Genomic DNA, 13,753 nt, shown 5'->3' with positions numbered 1-13,753 from the left:
GTATGTGTGAATTAGAATGATACAAATAAAATACGTCTTCTGAATGTTCCAAGTGTGTTTTAAGGACACAAAATTTACGTGTATGTGGAACCTCTTATTTAAAGATAGATTTTATTTTTTACATTATTTCTATATATTATATCTAACTAAAAGCTTCTACAGACATGCAAAAATGTATACATATGCGTATATGTTTATATGTATAAACTGCATATTCTGTAGACTAGATCTAAGTGTGAGGCCAAATAATTGAAATGTCTATATGAACAAACACAACCCTTTAATTTTCCCATCAAGCTAAAAGTGTATCAACTAACGCACTTGTTTTCTTTTACTAGAAATGACTACCCCAAACAAGACACCACCTGGTGCTGATCCAAAGCAGTTAGAGAGGACTGGTACTGTTAGAGAAATAGGCTCACAAGCAGTTTGGTCTCTTTCATCCTGTAAGCCAGGTAAAATCACAATAAATAGTGTAAAAAGCTGAATGTACATTTTTCTTCTTAGAATATATAGTGTTTTATGTTTTGATAAGAAGACATATGTACTGAGTGTAACAGTAAAACTGCTGTAGTGTAAGCTGTGTGGGTAGCCACTACTAATAATTTTGGCCTAGTCTATACTTGATGCAATCTGAAAGTTTTAACTATATCAGAAATCTTGTAATGAAGAAATATCTCATATTAACAACACAGTTTTTTTACTGATTTTATACTAAGTTGGTTTTTTACTTGCACAGTGAAGAAACTAAAGCACGTGAGCAGGAACATACCCAGCACAGAGTAATTGTTTCTATGCTTCGGCACTTTGCCTGGGTATCTTCAATTTTTAATTTAAAAAAAACATGCAGCTGGGCGACCTAAATCCTGCAAGTAAAATAAAACTATCATAAATTGTCCTGAAGTGCAGTTAATGATAGCTTATACCAGCTCAAAATGTCTGAAAATCTGTATTCTTTTCATTTGAGGTGGTTGAGTTGCTATTTCAGAAATACCTGTTGGAAATTGATTTGATATCTTGCTCCAGCCTAGAGTCAATGATCGCTTTATGTCACAATATTGTGCTCAGGCTTGAATGCTTTTGGTCTGATATCCTGGTACCTTACTTGGAGAAAAATGTCATTTGGTTTAGTTGCTTCAAACAGAGTGAAGGTAGTTTTTTATTGCAGATTAATCTTCAACTGCTGAATTAAACCAGCAACTAGTGTGAGCAATCAATAAAAGGATGTGATTGGCAAATGAGGGAATGGAAAAATTTGGATTTGGAGTTGTTTCTTTAAATGTGACAGTGTTAACTTTCAGGAATACTGGTTTTGGCATCTATTGCTTGATCTAGCTACTAACTTGAAAAAGTAAAAATAGTTCAGGAGACTACTTGAAAAGAAAATGTTATATTTGGCTAAAATTTTATAATAAATGAATGGTCTCTGCTAATGATTTTCCTTTAGTTCAGTAGTTAGATTATAGAATAGATGGAAAAGCCTAACCACTAAGCATTGTTCTTGCAATTAGTATGAATTACTACTTAACTGTTTGGAATTCCAGGACATGTTGACTAGTTTCAAACCCCACAGACTTCAATAGGAGATAATGTAAAGACACTTGCGTACTGAGCCTTGTTTAACATATTCCCCTGTTTCAGTTTTGTCACAAAAGCATAGGGCAACTTGGATATCTAGAGCTATTTCCTTATGTTATAAGCTAGGATACATACTTTAGTTTGTAACAGCTGCGGAAGAGTTATGTCTGTGGTGTCTACATCATGGAAATGGGATATTCAAGAGTATCACCTTTTCTTTTTCTTAGGATTTGGAGTGGATCAGTTACGAGATGATAATCTAGAAACTTACTGGCAGTCAGATGGATCACAGCCTCATTTGGTGAACATCCAATTTAGGTATTAAAAGTTACTCTATATGGATGTTGTGGTTTAACCTCAGCTGGCAGCTAGGACCACGCAGTCGGTCACTCAATTCTCTCTCTCCTCCCCTCTCCCTGCCTCCACCCTACCCAAGGGTAGGGAGAAAAGGAGGGGAAAGGAAAAAAAAAAACCTACTGGGTTTAGATAAAGACAGTTTAATAGAACAATAATGGAAAAGGAAAATAATAATAACAACAACAATAATAATAATGATGATGGTTAAAAAATATACAAGGTAAAGGAATACAACACAAGTCATTCTCACCGCCCTGTGAGTTGGTTGCACAGCCCATCCCCCTGGCCAACCCCCATTTATATACTGAGCATGATGTCTATGGTATGGAATATTCCCTTGGCCAGCTTCTTCTGTCTATGCTCCCTCTCAGCTTCTATGGGAAGCTGAAAAAAGCCCTTGACTAAAATAAACATCACCTGGTAACAACTAAAACAATATACATTATTGGCATTCCTTTCATACCAAATCTGAAACACAGTAGCCACTAGAAAGAAAATTAACTCTATCCCAGCTGAAACCAGGGCAATGGGTTACAGTGTTTTGTGTGACTTTGTCATGATTACTGTTCACCAAGGTAGGAATTTTGGAAGTACAAGGATTCCTGGCATAATCCTCTTACCCAACTGGTAAGAAGCCAGTTTGTTAGCGTTTATAAAAATGAGCTTTCAAATGTTATGGTTACTAAATGCCTAAATAAGCAATACAAAGGAATGTTAAATAGTATGTCATTTGTAACAGTTTCACATTTCCCTACCTAAGGTGACATTTTTGTCCTGATTTTCTGAGTGTCATTTGAAGGGTAGATGACTATTCTTAAAGTAAGCCTGTATAACTTACCAACTGATTGTTTGAGAAACCTTTTCCTACTCTGTTCTGAGTATGATGCTGTCAGTCCTAGCCTTATCTTAAGAGTTTGGTTAAAGAAGATGATGTTTATCACCTTTTTTATTTGCTTTCTGGAGAACTTTTTGGTGTAGTAATAGAGCCCATATTTGATAAGCTAAACATAGGCTTCATCACATACCAGTGCTTATTTGGCATCTTGGCCTTTTGTTGCACTTGTTGGTATACTGACAATTCTGAAGGCAGGCAAAGAAGAACAGTGAAAATCCACTCTGTGCATGTCACTTAATGTGGAAAAATGCCTAGTTGCTTTAACAGCAGGGCTCTTAGAAATCTATAGATACACCTGTGTTACTTTTTAAAACAACTACATTCTTAGTTATTACAGTCTAGCCACAAACTCATCCTGAATATTTTTCTTTACAGTGCTTACATAGCTTTTGTTGTGTCTTGCAGGAGAAAAACAACAGTGAAGACATTATGTATTTATGCAGACTACAAATCTGATGAAAGTTACACTCCAAGTAAAATCTCTGTCAGAGTAGGAAATAATTTTCATAATCTCCAGGAAATCCGGGTAGGTCAATGATGCTTTGCTTTCTGTCTTAAAATAGTCATCTCTCATTAGGACATTTGATGTAGTAAAATGGTTTTTGGAGGTAAAATATGGCATTGTGCTTGGAGGGGGAAAATGGCTGGGTCTATTTTGATGTTTGCTTTTAGTTTTTATCTTGTAAATTTACTAGGCTGCTTTCTGTTTTTACCAGGCTCCCTTACCAACATGGTAATAACAGACTTGACATATAGGTCCTGTAATGGAATAGAGAGTGGGGTTTTCCAGAACAGGGCTGTTTAGACTTTGATCTCACTTAAAATATCTGCAAACCTTACGCATTGCATACATCAAAACAGAGACTTAGCTTTTAAATACTTGCATTTTTTTACTTTTTTAAAAAAAAAGGGGCATGAATTCAAGTTTTCATTAATGCATTGCTCAGCTTTTAAGTCTCACTAGGAATCAGAATTTAAAATCACAGGTTTCAGTTATGTTGGTGTATGGTGCATAAAAGTCTCTGGAGTCTGGATGTCATTTTTGGGAGGCTGTATGTACTCTTATTAACTAGTAGCATCTGATTCAAAGCTTACTTTGAGACCTTGGCAAAAAGAAATTGGGGCACAAGGCCTGATCATCAGTTATGCAAAGGTTTCATTGTATTATACTGGTTAGAGAATCTTCATGTAAGTGAGGGCCTGTTGCATACTTGCTAATGGCTGACGCTAGCTCCTACTGATGGTGAAAGCTAGGGGAATTGCAACACTAACTTTTCCAAAATCATATATAAAGCAAGCAAGATACCAATTTAAATTGGAAGTCTAATGTAAATTAAAATCAGATGTCTTCATAAATGATGCTTTACTCTTGCAATATTTTTTTTTATACTGGACAGTCACTGAGATGTAGAAATTTTGGAAGGGATGCAGTGTTAATATGATGCAAAATCCTATTTCTGTTTCTGTAGATAGTATGTTTGATGCTTAAGACTTGGAATGGGACATAGATTTGTAGTGTTTTGTTAATGTTTTTATTTACAAAAGTGTAATAATCAAAACCAGTATTTTTTCAGGGTGAAGGTTCCAGCCAGAAAAATTTTCTTTGATGGAACAACTGAGATCAGATTTGAGTTGCTTTAAACTGCTTAGTTTTGCTAGCCTTTTGGTAAATGGTAAAAGCAGATTTAAAATAATCCATGGTCTTTGTCCACCTTGTAAACTAATAGAGTTACTCATCAGCAGGTATCTTTGCTGATTTTGAGTTATGGTAGCCTCATGTTTCAGATTCCTCTTCTCTGGAGCTCAGCAGCTACTTGCTGATATATTGGGAAGGCTTGACTTACTTCTGTTATATGGCAGGTATTACAGTAACAGAAGGATCAGAATGATGAGAAAAGGGGGGTGCTAAATAGTGGTTTGAATTTTTACTTTGGGGCATTTTTATTGTTTTAATTTTGTTTTTTAGTCTTTGAAGTACCAACAAGAGCAGGTTATAAGTAGAAGGTTGTAGACACAGTGGGAACAGAAAGTGTAGTAAACGTGTCTGCCCGTATTATGTTGGCACTGTGTATCTATCTATATCCTTTCAATGATTTGTGGTGGTCTCTCAAGTCTTGACCTATACTTTTATCCTAGAACTTAAATGGAAGGGTCTTGGCTCTTTTTCCTTTTTTTTTTTTTTTTTTAATAAATATTCTTTTGAAAGAAACAAATCATCACATTACTTTGACTTTCATCAGGTGCAAATTCTGTCTTTTAATCTTCTTAATTGCATCGTAGCAATTTGGGAGTTGCACATAGTATAACAGTAACAGCAGCTGGATCTGTTCCTTGTTAGGCTATGGGTCTGTTTTCGGAGTGTCCACTAGATGTCATTGTTGTCTTTAATTACCAGTTTGATTTTGTGCTTGTAGTCTTCTGATAACTAAATGATTATCCTTTTATAATAATGTTTAGTACAGCATTATACATTTAACTGCAATAACTTAAGTTTCTTATACAGTGGTAAACTTCCACTTTTGAGGGTACATGTGTTATTAAAGATCTATAGAAATAATAAAATATATAAGGATATTAGTTTTCTGCAGTTTCTCGGGCAATATTTCTTTAGCTTTTTTCTTGCTAAACACAGGCTTTTGTATGTAATGTATTTAGTTAAAAAGGCACGTCTAAATGAAACAAGTTACTAGTATCTTTTATAGTACATTAATATGACTGTAATATGTTGCATGAGAGCAGTAATTCTTATGCATACCACATGCTTATAAGCTTTTTTTACTTCAAAACTGAGATGAAAATATGGTCAAGCTGCTTACTAATGAAATACAATACTTTTGCTGTAAAATACTAGTGACTAACTTTGTTGCCACTGTAACGTTAAATATTGCTATCAATTTTCATGTTTCCTAAATGGCTTGATACTCAGAATAAAATTTTCTTATTTTTTTGTTTCTTAATTTTTCCTTCATTCCTGAAACTTTCTCTTTTCCTCAGCTTTTCTGACACACAGACAGGTTATTAAAGCAGTGTGAACTGTTATGAGCTCTTTAGAGAAATCTGCTTAATTATACCATGATTCCATTGGCTTCAGGACCGATTAACTGGGTGGAAAATCCAGCTAAATCATTTTATATTTTTCCATGGATGCTTGCCCAGCTCACAGTGTCTAATGAAAGTCCTATGATGCCTCCATGTGTTTTCTTCCTAATAGTCTAATTTTCAAACCAATACAATGTACTGTTAGTCTAGGTTTTATCACTAGTATAAGATCAGCTTTTGTTTGTGGTCTAGTATGTAGGTATGTCATTTTTGGAATGTAAGATAAAATTGTTTTCTGAATGAAAGTGTTTTTTTTTCCTCTGAGAAACAAGTCATTTTTACCCCATCTTATGGGTGAGAACAGCCATCATAATCTGGCAGTATTATTCCCTTGCTCAGCTGGAGGAACTACAGTTGTGTGCAGTGAGTCTTCTCCTCTGACTTAAGTGCCTCTTTATCACAGCTGTCAAGCTTGGAGAGCAAATAGTTTCTCATTTCCAGTCTCAGAGTTCTCCCACGTAGTGGTGCAAACAGTCTGGATGGACAAGATAGTCTATAGAGGCATTTTTGGAACCGCATCCAGACTTTTCAGTATGTGATTTAAGTTGTTGCAGTTTCTCATGATATGCAAATAACCCACTGCAAAGGGTGTGAGTGAAATGTTGGCTGCAAGAGATCTCTGGTCTCTTCAAATAATGTTCACCTGCTTGTTACCTTTGTACTTCTCCAAGACATTTAGGTCATCAGCGGTTCCTCTTGCCATAAAAACATTTAAGTGTTACGATACTGAGTGCATGTAGAATTTCTGGTTATATTCACCTGGTAGTTTCAATGACTTCTGCTGTCAGCCTGTAATGTAGGTAATTTACACAGCAAAGCAAGGCACCTGTAAACTCTTGTATTAGACAGTTCTACACCTTTGGTTATAAAAGGCACTCTGGGAAGGTTTGGGTCAGGCTTTTTGAAAAGAGTTACTCACTTCTCACGTTAGTTCACATCTGAGAAGCCACTGGTGTTTAATCCCCAAATTAAAGTTGCTTTAAAGGGCAGAACCCCTCCTGAAAGAGATGAAGTCGTCTATTCTGCTGTGCCTTGTAGAGGACTCAACAACGGAATGTGGCATACATGTCTTGGCTGTAACTAGGTAAGATGCAACTAGACAAGTATAATTTCCTGCCTATTCCAGTAGGAGTTAGTCCTTCCAGCACACTTTTTGGACTTTCCCATGATTTTTGATTTGAAGTAGGACGTGTTTTTCATTTAATTGTGCTTGTCATTCAGAGAAACTGGCAAGCTTTGTGATAGGACCACACCATTGCTAGCGCATGTCATTGCTACGTGTACTTTGCTTTTCAAATTGCTTAAGGGTAGTAATAATCCAAATGGCAGATAGGATGTATTAGTGTTCAGGCCTAAAAGGAAATAATCGGAAGCTCCAGGTGCTTCAGAGCTGTTGCAAGCACAGCAGCTCCCTGGTGGCACGGTATTGTGACTGAGCACCACGGACAGGGCCACTTCTTCACTGATTTAAGAGGGTCTGCACTAGAGCAGGGAATTATCAACCAGAGGAATGCCCAAACTGGGGAGCTTTTCTGAGAGGTAGTTAAGGAAGTCTGTCCCTATTTACTCCTACAGTGTCCAGAGATTGTAGTGAAGAGGCTGGACTTTTCTAGACCTCTTCTGAAATTCAACAGCTGGCAATCTCAACCTGTTTTCTCTACGTGGAGTAAACTTAGATACTGAGGAACAAGGAGATGCTAAGTTGTCATAGGTCTGTTGCAAGCTAACGAATCAAGAAAATGTACTGCTTCTGAGTCTCTGATTAAACATCTCTAAGGTCCATTTTAAACTGCTTTCCTCTGAAGATGGAGTACTGTGTTACTGCTTTATTTAGATTCATGACTAGGCTTCAAGTACTTTGGTTAGAAACCATTCCTCTGTGTTCTTTCTTCCATATAAAAAAAGATGCATTTCGGACCCTTAATTATTCCTTGGGTTCAGAATGTCAATTTAAAATATTCCATCTGGCTTCAGCAAACTGCACTTGTTGCTAAGAAAAGACTGAGTAAGATTTAGTTTTATAGAATTTCAAACTGTAGTCTGTCTTCTCTATTTCTAGGATGCTCTGCAGATGATGTCAGCACATTAGCTTGTTTGTTTTGATTGTTATCTTGCTGTTATGCTAGTTGGGTATGGATTTAGTTCATCAGGATGCAGGCAGTACCTGTTCCTTACACCTAAAACTTACCAGTTATGGAAATCTGCAAAGCAAAGGGGTAGAATGATCCACTGGTATTGGTTAGTTATTAAGCTTTGTGACTGATATCAAGGGTAGGAGTCAAGTTTAGGAAGTAGGGTTATTTCCATTTGATGCAATTGGTATTCCATATTTCCACCTTCAAGCAGAGAGGATATTTTGTGAGTCAGCAGTTGGGATGTTCACATGAACCCTTCTACAAAAGAAAGGCTAATTTAATGACATAACATCACTGTTTCCTGCCAATGCCATCATCGCTGTAGATAATATGACCTGCTCATCATTCCTATGCTTATGGAAATCAACTAATACATGCTTCAAACTGTGGAAATTACCAACGGGATTGCAGCTTTCCTGCTTTTTATACCCTGGAATGGTAATGCATAGGAACAGAGCTTACTATGCCATCGTGAGAAATGCAGTTATTGAAATAGGCTTTTGTGCATATGAGGTATGTGTTTTGTTTTTATGCTGATGCACGTGTTGTATGTTAGAAAGATATTTGGTCTTGTTTTGTATCCCAGTATTCAGAAACGAATCTATGAAGGAACCTTTTCTTGCCACAGAGGGACTCAATTAGGCAAGGGTACATTAAAGAGGCCCTGTATTTTTAATGCTGTCAGTCTGACTTTACCTTCTGAAGCAAAGGAAAAGGCATGTGAAAGAAAGTGGCAACAGCTCCGTGGAAGGCAGGAACTTGATGAAGTACAGAGCTTTCCTCGAGGGAACTCAAGTATATAGAGGCTACGAACAGATCGAAGCACAAAATTTTACATATGTGTGAATGCCTTGCCTGGAATTATAACCTTTTTCATGATTATTTGATCTAAGTTCCGCCATGGAAAAGGAATTAGAAAATGTGTATGATTTCTCATGTAAAAGTGGAAGAACTTCTCTCTCTGCTGCCAATGAGAAAAGGCAAGATAACTTACTAATCAATTTGATGTTAATCACTTACATTATGCTGTGTAATACCTGTTTTGTAGTGAGTGTTTGATTACATGGTTTCATCTATTTTCCGTGCATGAAGTTCTAGTAGGAGGATGTGAAGAGATTTCTTAAAAAGCCTGTTCATTATATATTTTACTTCTGTAAAAATCTGTCTGGTGTGGATGGCTTAAAACTTAAGATTAAAAAAAAAATATGTTATCAATGCAGGGAAACTATCTTCCAATATGACAGAGGAATTTTTCATAGGCTAGTGTATTCTAATTACAATATTATAAACAAATTCCAGCCTTTCTCTGGCGGACAGGAGCAGGTCTGTGTGTCAGAGGGAGAGTGCCAAATGTTTGAATTTCTTATTTAACTTGTATTTTTAAAACAAGTAGGGATAGAGTTGTGGCCTTATAGCAAGTATAGAATACTGTAAGAAAACAAATGCAAATTTAGATGGACATCTTTTCCAGCACTCTTTTGGAGTATGTAGGATGAGAATACTGTTGTAGAATGGTAATAGTATTAGTCATCTTGTAGGAAGGTTAAGTGATTTGTTTGTAGTCTATGCAGATCATCTATGCTATTGAACCAATATCCCAAGTCAAAATAAAGTCCACATCGGGTTATGTCTACTTTATACCTGACTGATTGAAGATTGTAATGGTGATGTCCGTTGGTACCAGATTGTGAATGCTTGACATTTTTATTCAAATGAATTAGTTCTGTCTAGAATTGCCTGGTTTGCATTGGTGAAAGTTACCTCTGCCTAAAAATACCCCAGAAAACCAAGGTAAAGCACCATACACACCTGTGTATAAAGTTCCTTCTTCAGTTAAGTCAAAATAAGGAAAGGCTGGGAGACCTGGAGAAGAGAAGACTGAGAGGGGATGTCGTCAATGCTTATAAATATCTTAAGGGTGGTGTCAAGAGAATGGGGCCAGACTCTTTTCAGTGGTGCCCAGTGATAGGACAAGGGGCAACGGGCACAAACTGGAACCCACGAAATTCCATCTGAACATAAGGAAGAACTTCTTTACTTTGAGGGTGACAGAGCACTGGAACAGACTGTCCGGGGAGGTTGTGGAGTTTCCTTCTCTGGAATATTCAAAACCCGCCTGGATGCATTCCTGTCCAACCTGCTGTAGGTGAACATACTTTGGCAGGGGGGTTGGACTAGATGATCTCTGAAAGTGCCTTCCAAACCCTACCAATCTGTGACACTGTGAAAATAAAGTATTCCCCCTTCCAGTCCTTAAAACCTCTTGTTCCCATTTGTTTATCAATTTGTTATACTGACTCAAGTTTTTTTGGTAACATTTTTCAAAAAAGCTATTTGTTTTCAGTGGTGCTTTAATATTGATTAAATAGCTGTTAGAGATTTAATATACTGTATACTTCTGTGTTTCACCAAGTTTATTTACTTATGGAATCCATATTTCCTTATTGATTATTTCTGTGATTGTCTCCTGTACTACAGACTTCTCGGATGGTGTCAGTAGGCTTTTTATTTTTGTAGTATCTGTATAATACCCAAAGTGGTAGAATACAGCCAAGAAAGATTGCTGGTTTTCCATGATAGTTTCTTACCTTCTTTATATCCCTGAAGGATTTGTTCAGGGAAGACTTGATTAATGAAGAATGGCGTACTAGCCCTTTTACCATTCCTAATTAGTGAAAATGAAGAATCTCTTCTTTGCAAGAAGATTTTGTATAAAGGGAGTTACATGTATGTGTTAATAAAAGTTCTGTGACAGGCTAGGGTCTGTCATTTTTCCTCTTCACGCATTTTGCCAGCAGCATGGCCGTGCTGTTGACCTACAAAAATTCTAGCTAGAGCTTTGTGTGTGTGTTTTTATTTTAATTTTTTTTTTTTTAACTCTACCAACTTCTGCAGCTGATTTGCACCACCCCACCCCCCCTCGCCCCACGCTTCTGGCTTTTGTGAAAGCATTTTATGTAGCCTTTAACCCTTAGTGCTACGTATAGCATCTCTTTGTTTCTCTTAAACCACAGCTTTTTTTCTTGTTAATGCCTGGATAGAGCAGAGATGCTGATCTATGTGTCTTTGATAGCATTACCAAATTTTTGGAGCTCCTAGAGTGGTCAATCAAATGTCTGTGTTATTTAGCTCCTAAGAATTGGTCCAAATATGTATATTTAGGTACATAGATCGTGTATATATATATATTTAAAACAGTAGCCCCACTCCCACCCCCCTTTGCTCCTTGAAATTCAAGCTGTAATCAAACTTATGTGCTATCAGGCTGAGGGAAGAAAAGCATGTTTTTCTTTTACGTGCCCAAAATGTAGTGAAAATCCCTGTGGACAGTCGTGTTTACAAGGGTAACTGTCTGCATTCAATTGTGGGTTATAAAAGTGCTTGCTTGAATAAATACACTGAGCTATCAGACAGAACAACCAATAGTTCGTTGGACTAATTGACCTTGTCAGTAGAATAGAAACACTTGCAAATAAAATTCCCATTGCCAGCAAAGTTGCAACTGAAAACCCCTGAAGAAACTGTGTATATCCCCTAACTATCTTGGAATGCAATGATTCAAGCAGCAGACATGTGCCGGGGGGAGGGGGGGGGGAGGTAGAAGGGGGGAATCATTAACTAAGAAAGTTTTATATACCAGCATTTTTCAATGATCTTTTTTTGTAGCATGAGGTTATAGGTGTTCCTAAAATCATTGGGTAGTTAACTTACCTTGTTCAGTTATGTTTTCTAACACTTGTTATTACTTTTATCATATCTCAGGTCCCCTTGTATTATTTGTTTTGATGGTCTGCTTTTATTATAACGTACCCTTTTTAGAAAAGGCAAAGATGTTTGGCTAGTAGCCACAGCATGTTGTAATGAGGGTGGAGTATGTTTGTCATTCTACAGCAATGGTTGACTTACTCAAATACCACTGTCTATAACCACCCATACTGTGGCAGTTTATCTTTTTGAATATATTCAAATTGCGTAACAATGGAGAAGAATTACAGTAAATAACAGAATATCTGGTCTTCCAATCAAAAGCACGATGGAACCATTTTTTACTTTACCAGTGATGAGTCATGTATCTTCTTATTAAAAAAAGGAAAATATTTCACTCCAGAAATAAGTCTTCTCAAATGAATTAGTCATATATCAGACATTTCCTTTTAAAAAGTTGGATAATGTCACAGGTGGAAGTAGCATTAAAAAAAAGGCAACAGTGAAAGACATAACAGGCTTCACTATGTACTATAAAAACATGATTTTATTTTGGTTAGAAAACAAAACAGGAAAAATGGCATTTGGAAAAAAAAGTCTGAAAAACAGTCTACTTAGCTGCTAAATAAACTTCAGAGATGAAGGTTTAAAAAAAGCACCAAGATTTGTAAAAGGAGGGGATAGTGTATTTCACCTTAAGTAAGGGACAATGTGTAATAAGGGATTTTGCGGTTTTACAGCTCGGTGCATGTGTTTGAAAGCTGTTCTCTCAGCAACGTGGGTGGCAGGTTATGCTACCATATAATGTATTGTAGTTGGCTCTCCACACTTGTCAGGGTTAGCGTTCAACCATTCGGAAAATTTTCCCATTGTTCTATCATGTGAACCAAGGCTAGTGTTGAATTCCCAATAACCTTCTGCAGGAAAAAGAGGTTTAATTAGAAAGTTTGAAATTTGATTACTTCTGTTATTGTCTTAGTGTACTTCTCTCTAATTTGGGTGCTTATCTGTGAATGCAATTACTTTTTGCTCAGAAAGATGAAAAACAAACTTAACACCGTACTGCAGTTGCTTCAACAATTTTAAAAGAAAACTTGTATACTCAATTCTGTCTTTCTTCAGCATTAACACTCTATTTCCATCTTAAACATGTTTGCTTTAGATGGATCATAGCTTTTGGCAGCTACTGCATTTTTAGCAAATAATACTGTTTCTAGTAAGAGTTGCAAAAAAAAAAACTTTGTGTGAGGTCCTTGTAAACTGAACCTTGGGAACGTTATGTTATTTCTGTATTTTCCCTTCTTTTGTGCTTCTTCTCTGTTTGTGTCATGGTTATAAATTACATCGTTTGAACTAGAGAATTAAAAACATTTTATTTTGTGATTCCTGTAATTTAAAAAAGAGAATGTTTGTTTTATGTGTGTGTTGTTGTGTGGGGTTTTTTTTTTTTCCTTTTTACCTGTTATTTCAGAGGCTGGCACACAGAGAAATAAGCAATTATGGTATTGAAATTCCATTGTGCCAGCACCTCCAGGGCATAATCCAAAAAAAACAGAAAAATCGCCTGCTGGGTTGTATGCAGTATGCCTGTGTGAACATCAGTGTCTGCTGTTCACACATCATTTTTTACTGAAAGTTCCTGTTGGAATAAAGGTTCTGTGTTTGGAGGGTGCACTGGGATATTTGTTGGTCAATGGTTTTTCAAAGTTTGTAGGGATTTCTAATTACAGTTTACCAATGTAGGCTCACTAGATGCTTCTTGCAGATAATCATTAATGCTTCAGAAGTAAAGAGAAGCAAGCAGAGATTTGGTTTTGGCAACATAAAAACCATATCAAGAAAGCGCTCAATGCTCTTCCCTTGGTTTAAGCATTCTGCTTGGAGACTGAACATGGGAGTGAGGAATAAAGTGGGTTGGTGGAGTGGAGATGATAGCATGACAGAAGAGGCTCAAATACTTAGGTTCCCTACTTCAGTGTTTTAA

At 36.6% G+C, this 13,753-nt stretch overlaps 1 protein-coding gene across 1 annotated transcript in view; it reads left to right on the top strand.

The window, feature by feature from the left end:
- Positions 1–340: 340 nt before the first annotated feature.
- Positions 341–13,753, top strand: part of ANAPC10 (anaphase promoting complex subunit 10) — a 31,380-nt gene continuing 17,967 nt past the window's right edge. The window contains exons 1-3 of the mRNA XM_009890727.1: positions 341–455; positions 1,806–1,896; positions 3,236–3,356. Of these exons, the coding sequence (XP_009889029.1) occupies positions 341–455; positions 1,806–1,896; positions 3,236–3,356 (327 nt within the window). The remainder of the gene's footprint in view (positions 456–1,805; positions 1,897–3,235; positions 3,357–13,753) is intronic.

This window comes from Charadrius vociferus, unplaced genomic scaffold, assembly GCF_000708025.1.
Source record: "Charadrius vociferus isolate BGI_N301 unplaced genomic scaffold, ASM70802v2 scaffold178, whole genome shotgun sequence".
Taxonomy (NCBI): Eukaryota; Metazoa; Chordata; class Aves; order Charadriiformes; family Charadriidae; genus Charadrius; species Charadrius vociferus.
Note: the sequence above shows the minus strand (reverse complement) of the source record. Positions and strands in the feature narration are given on the sequence as shown.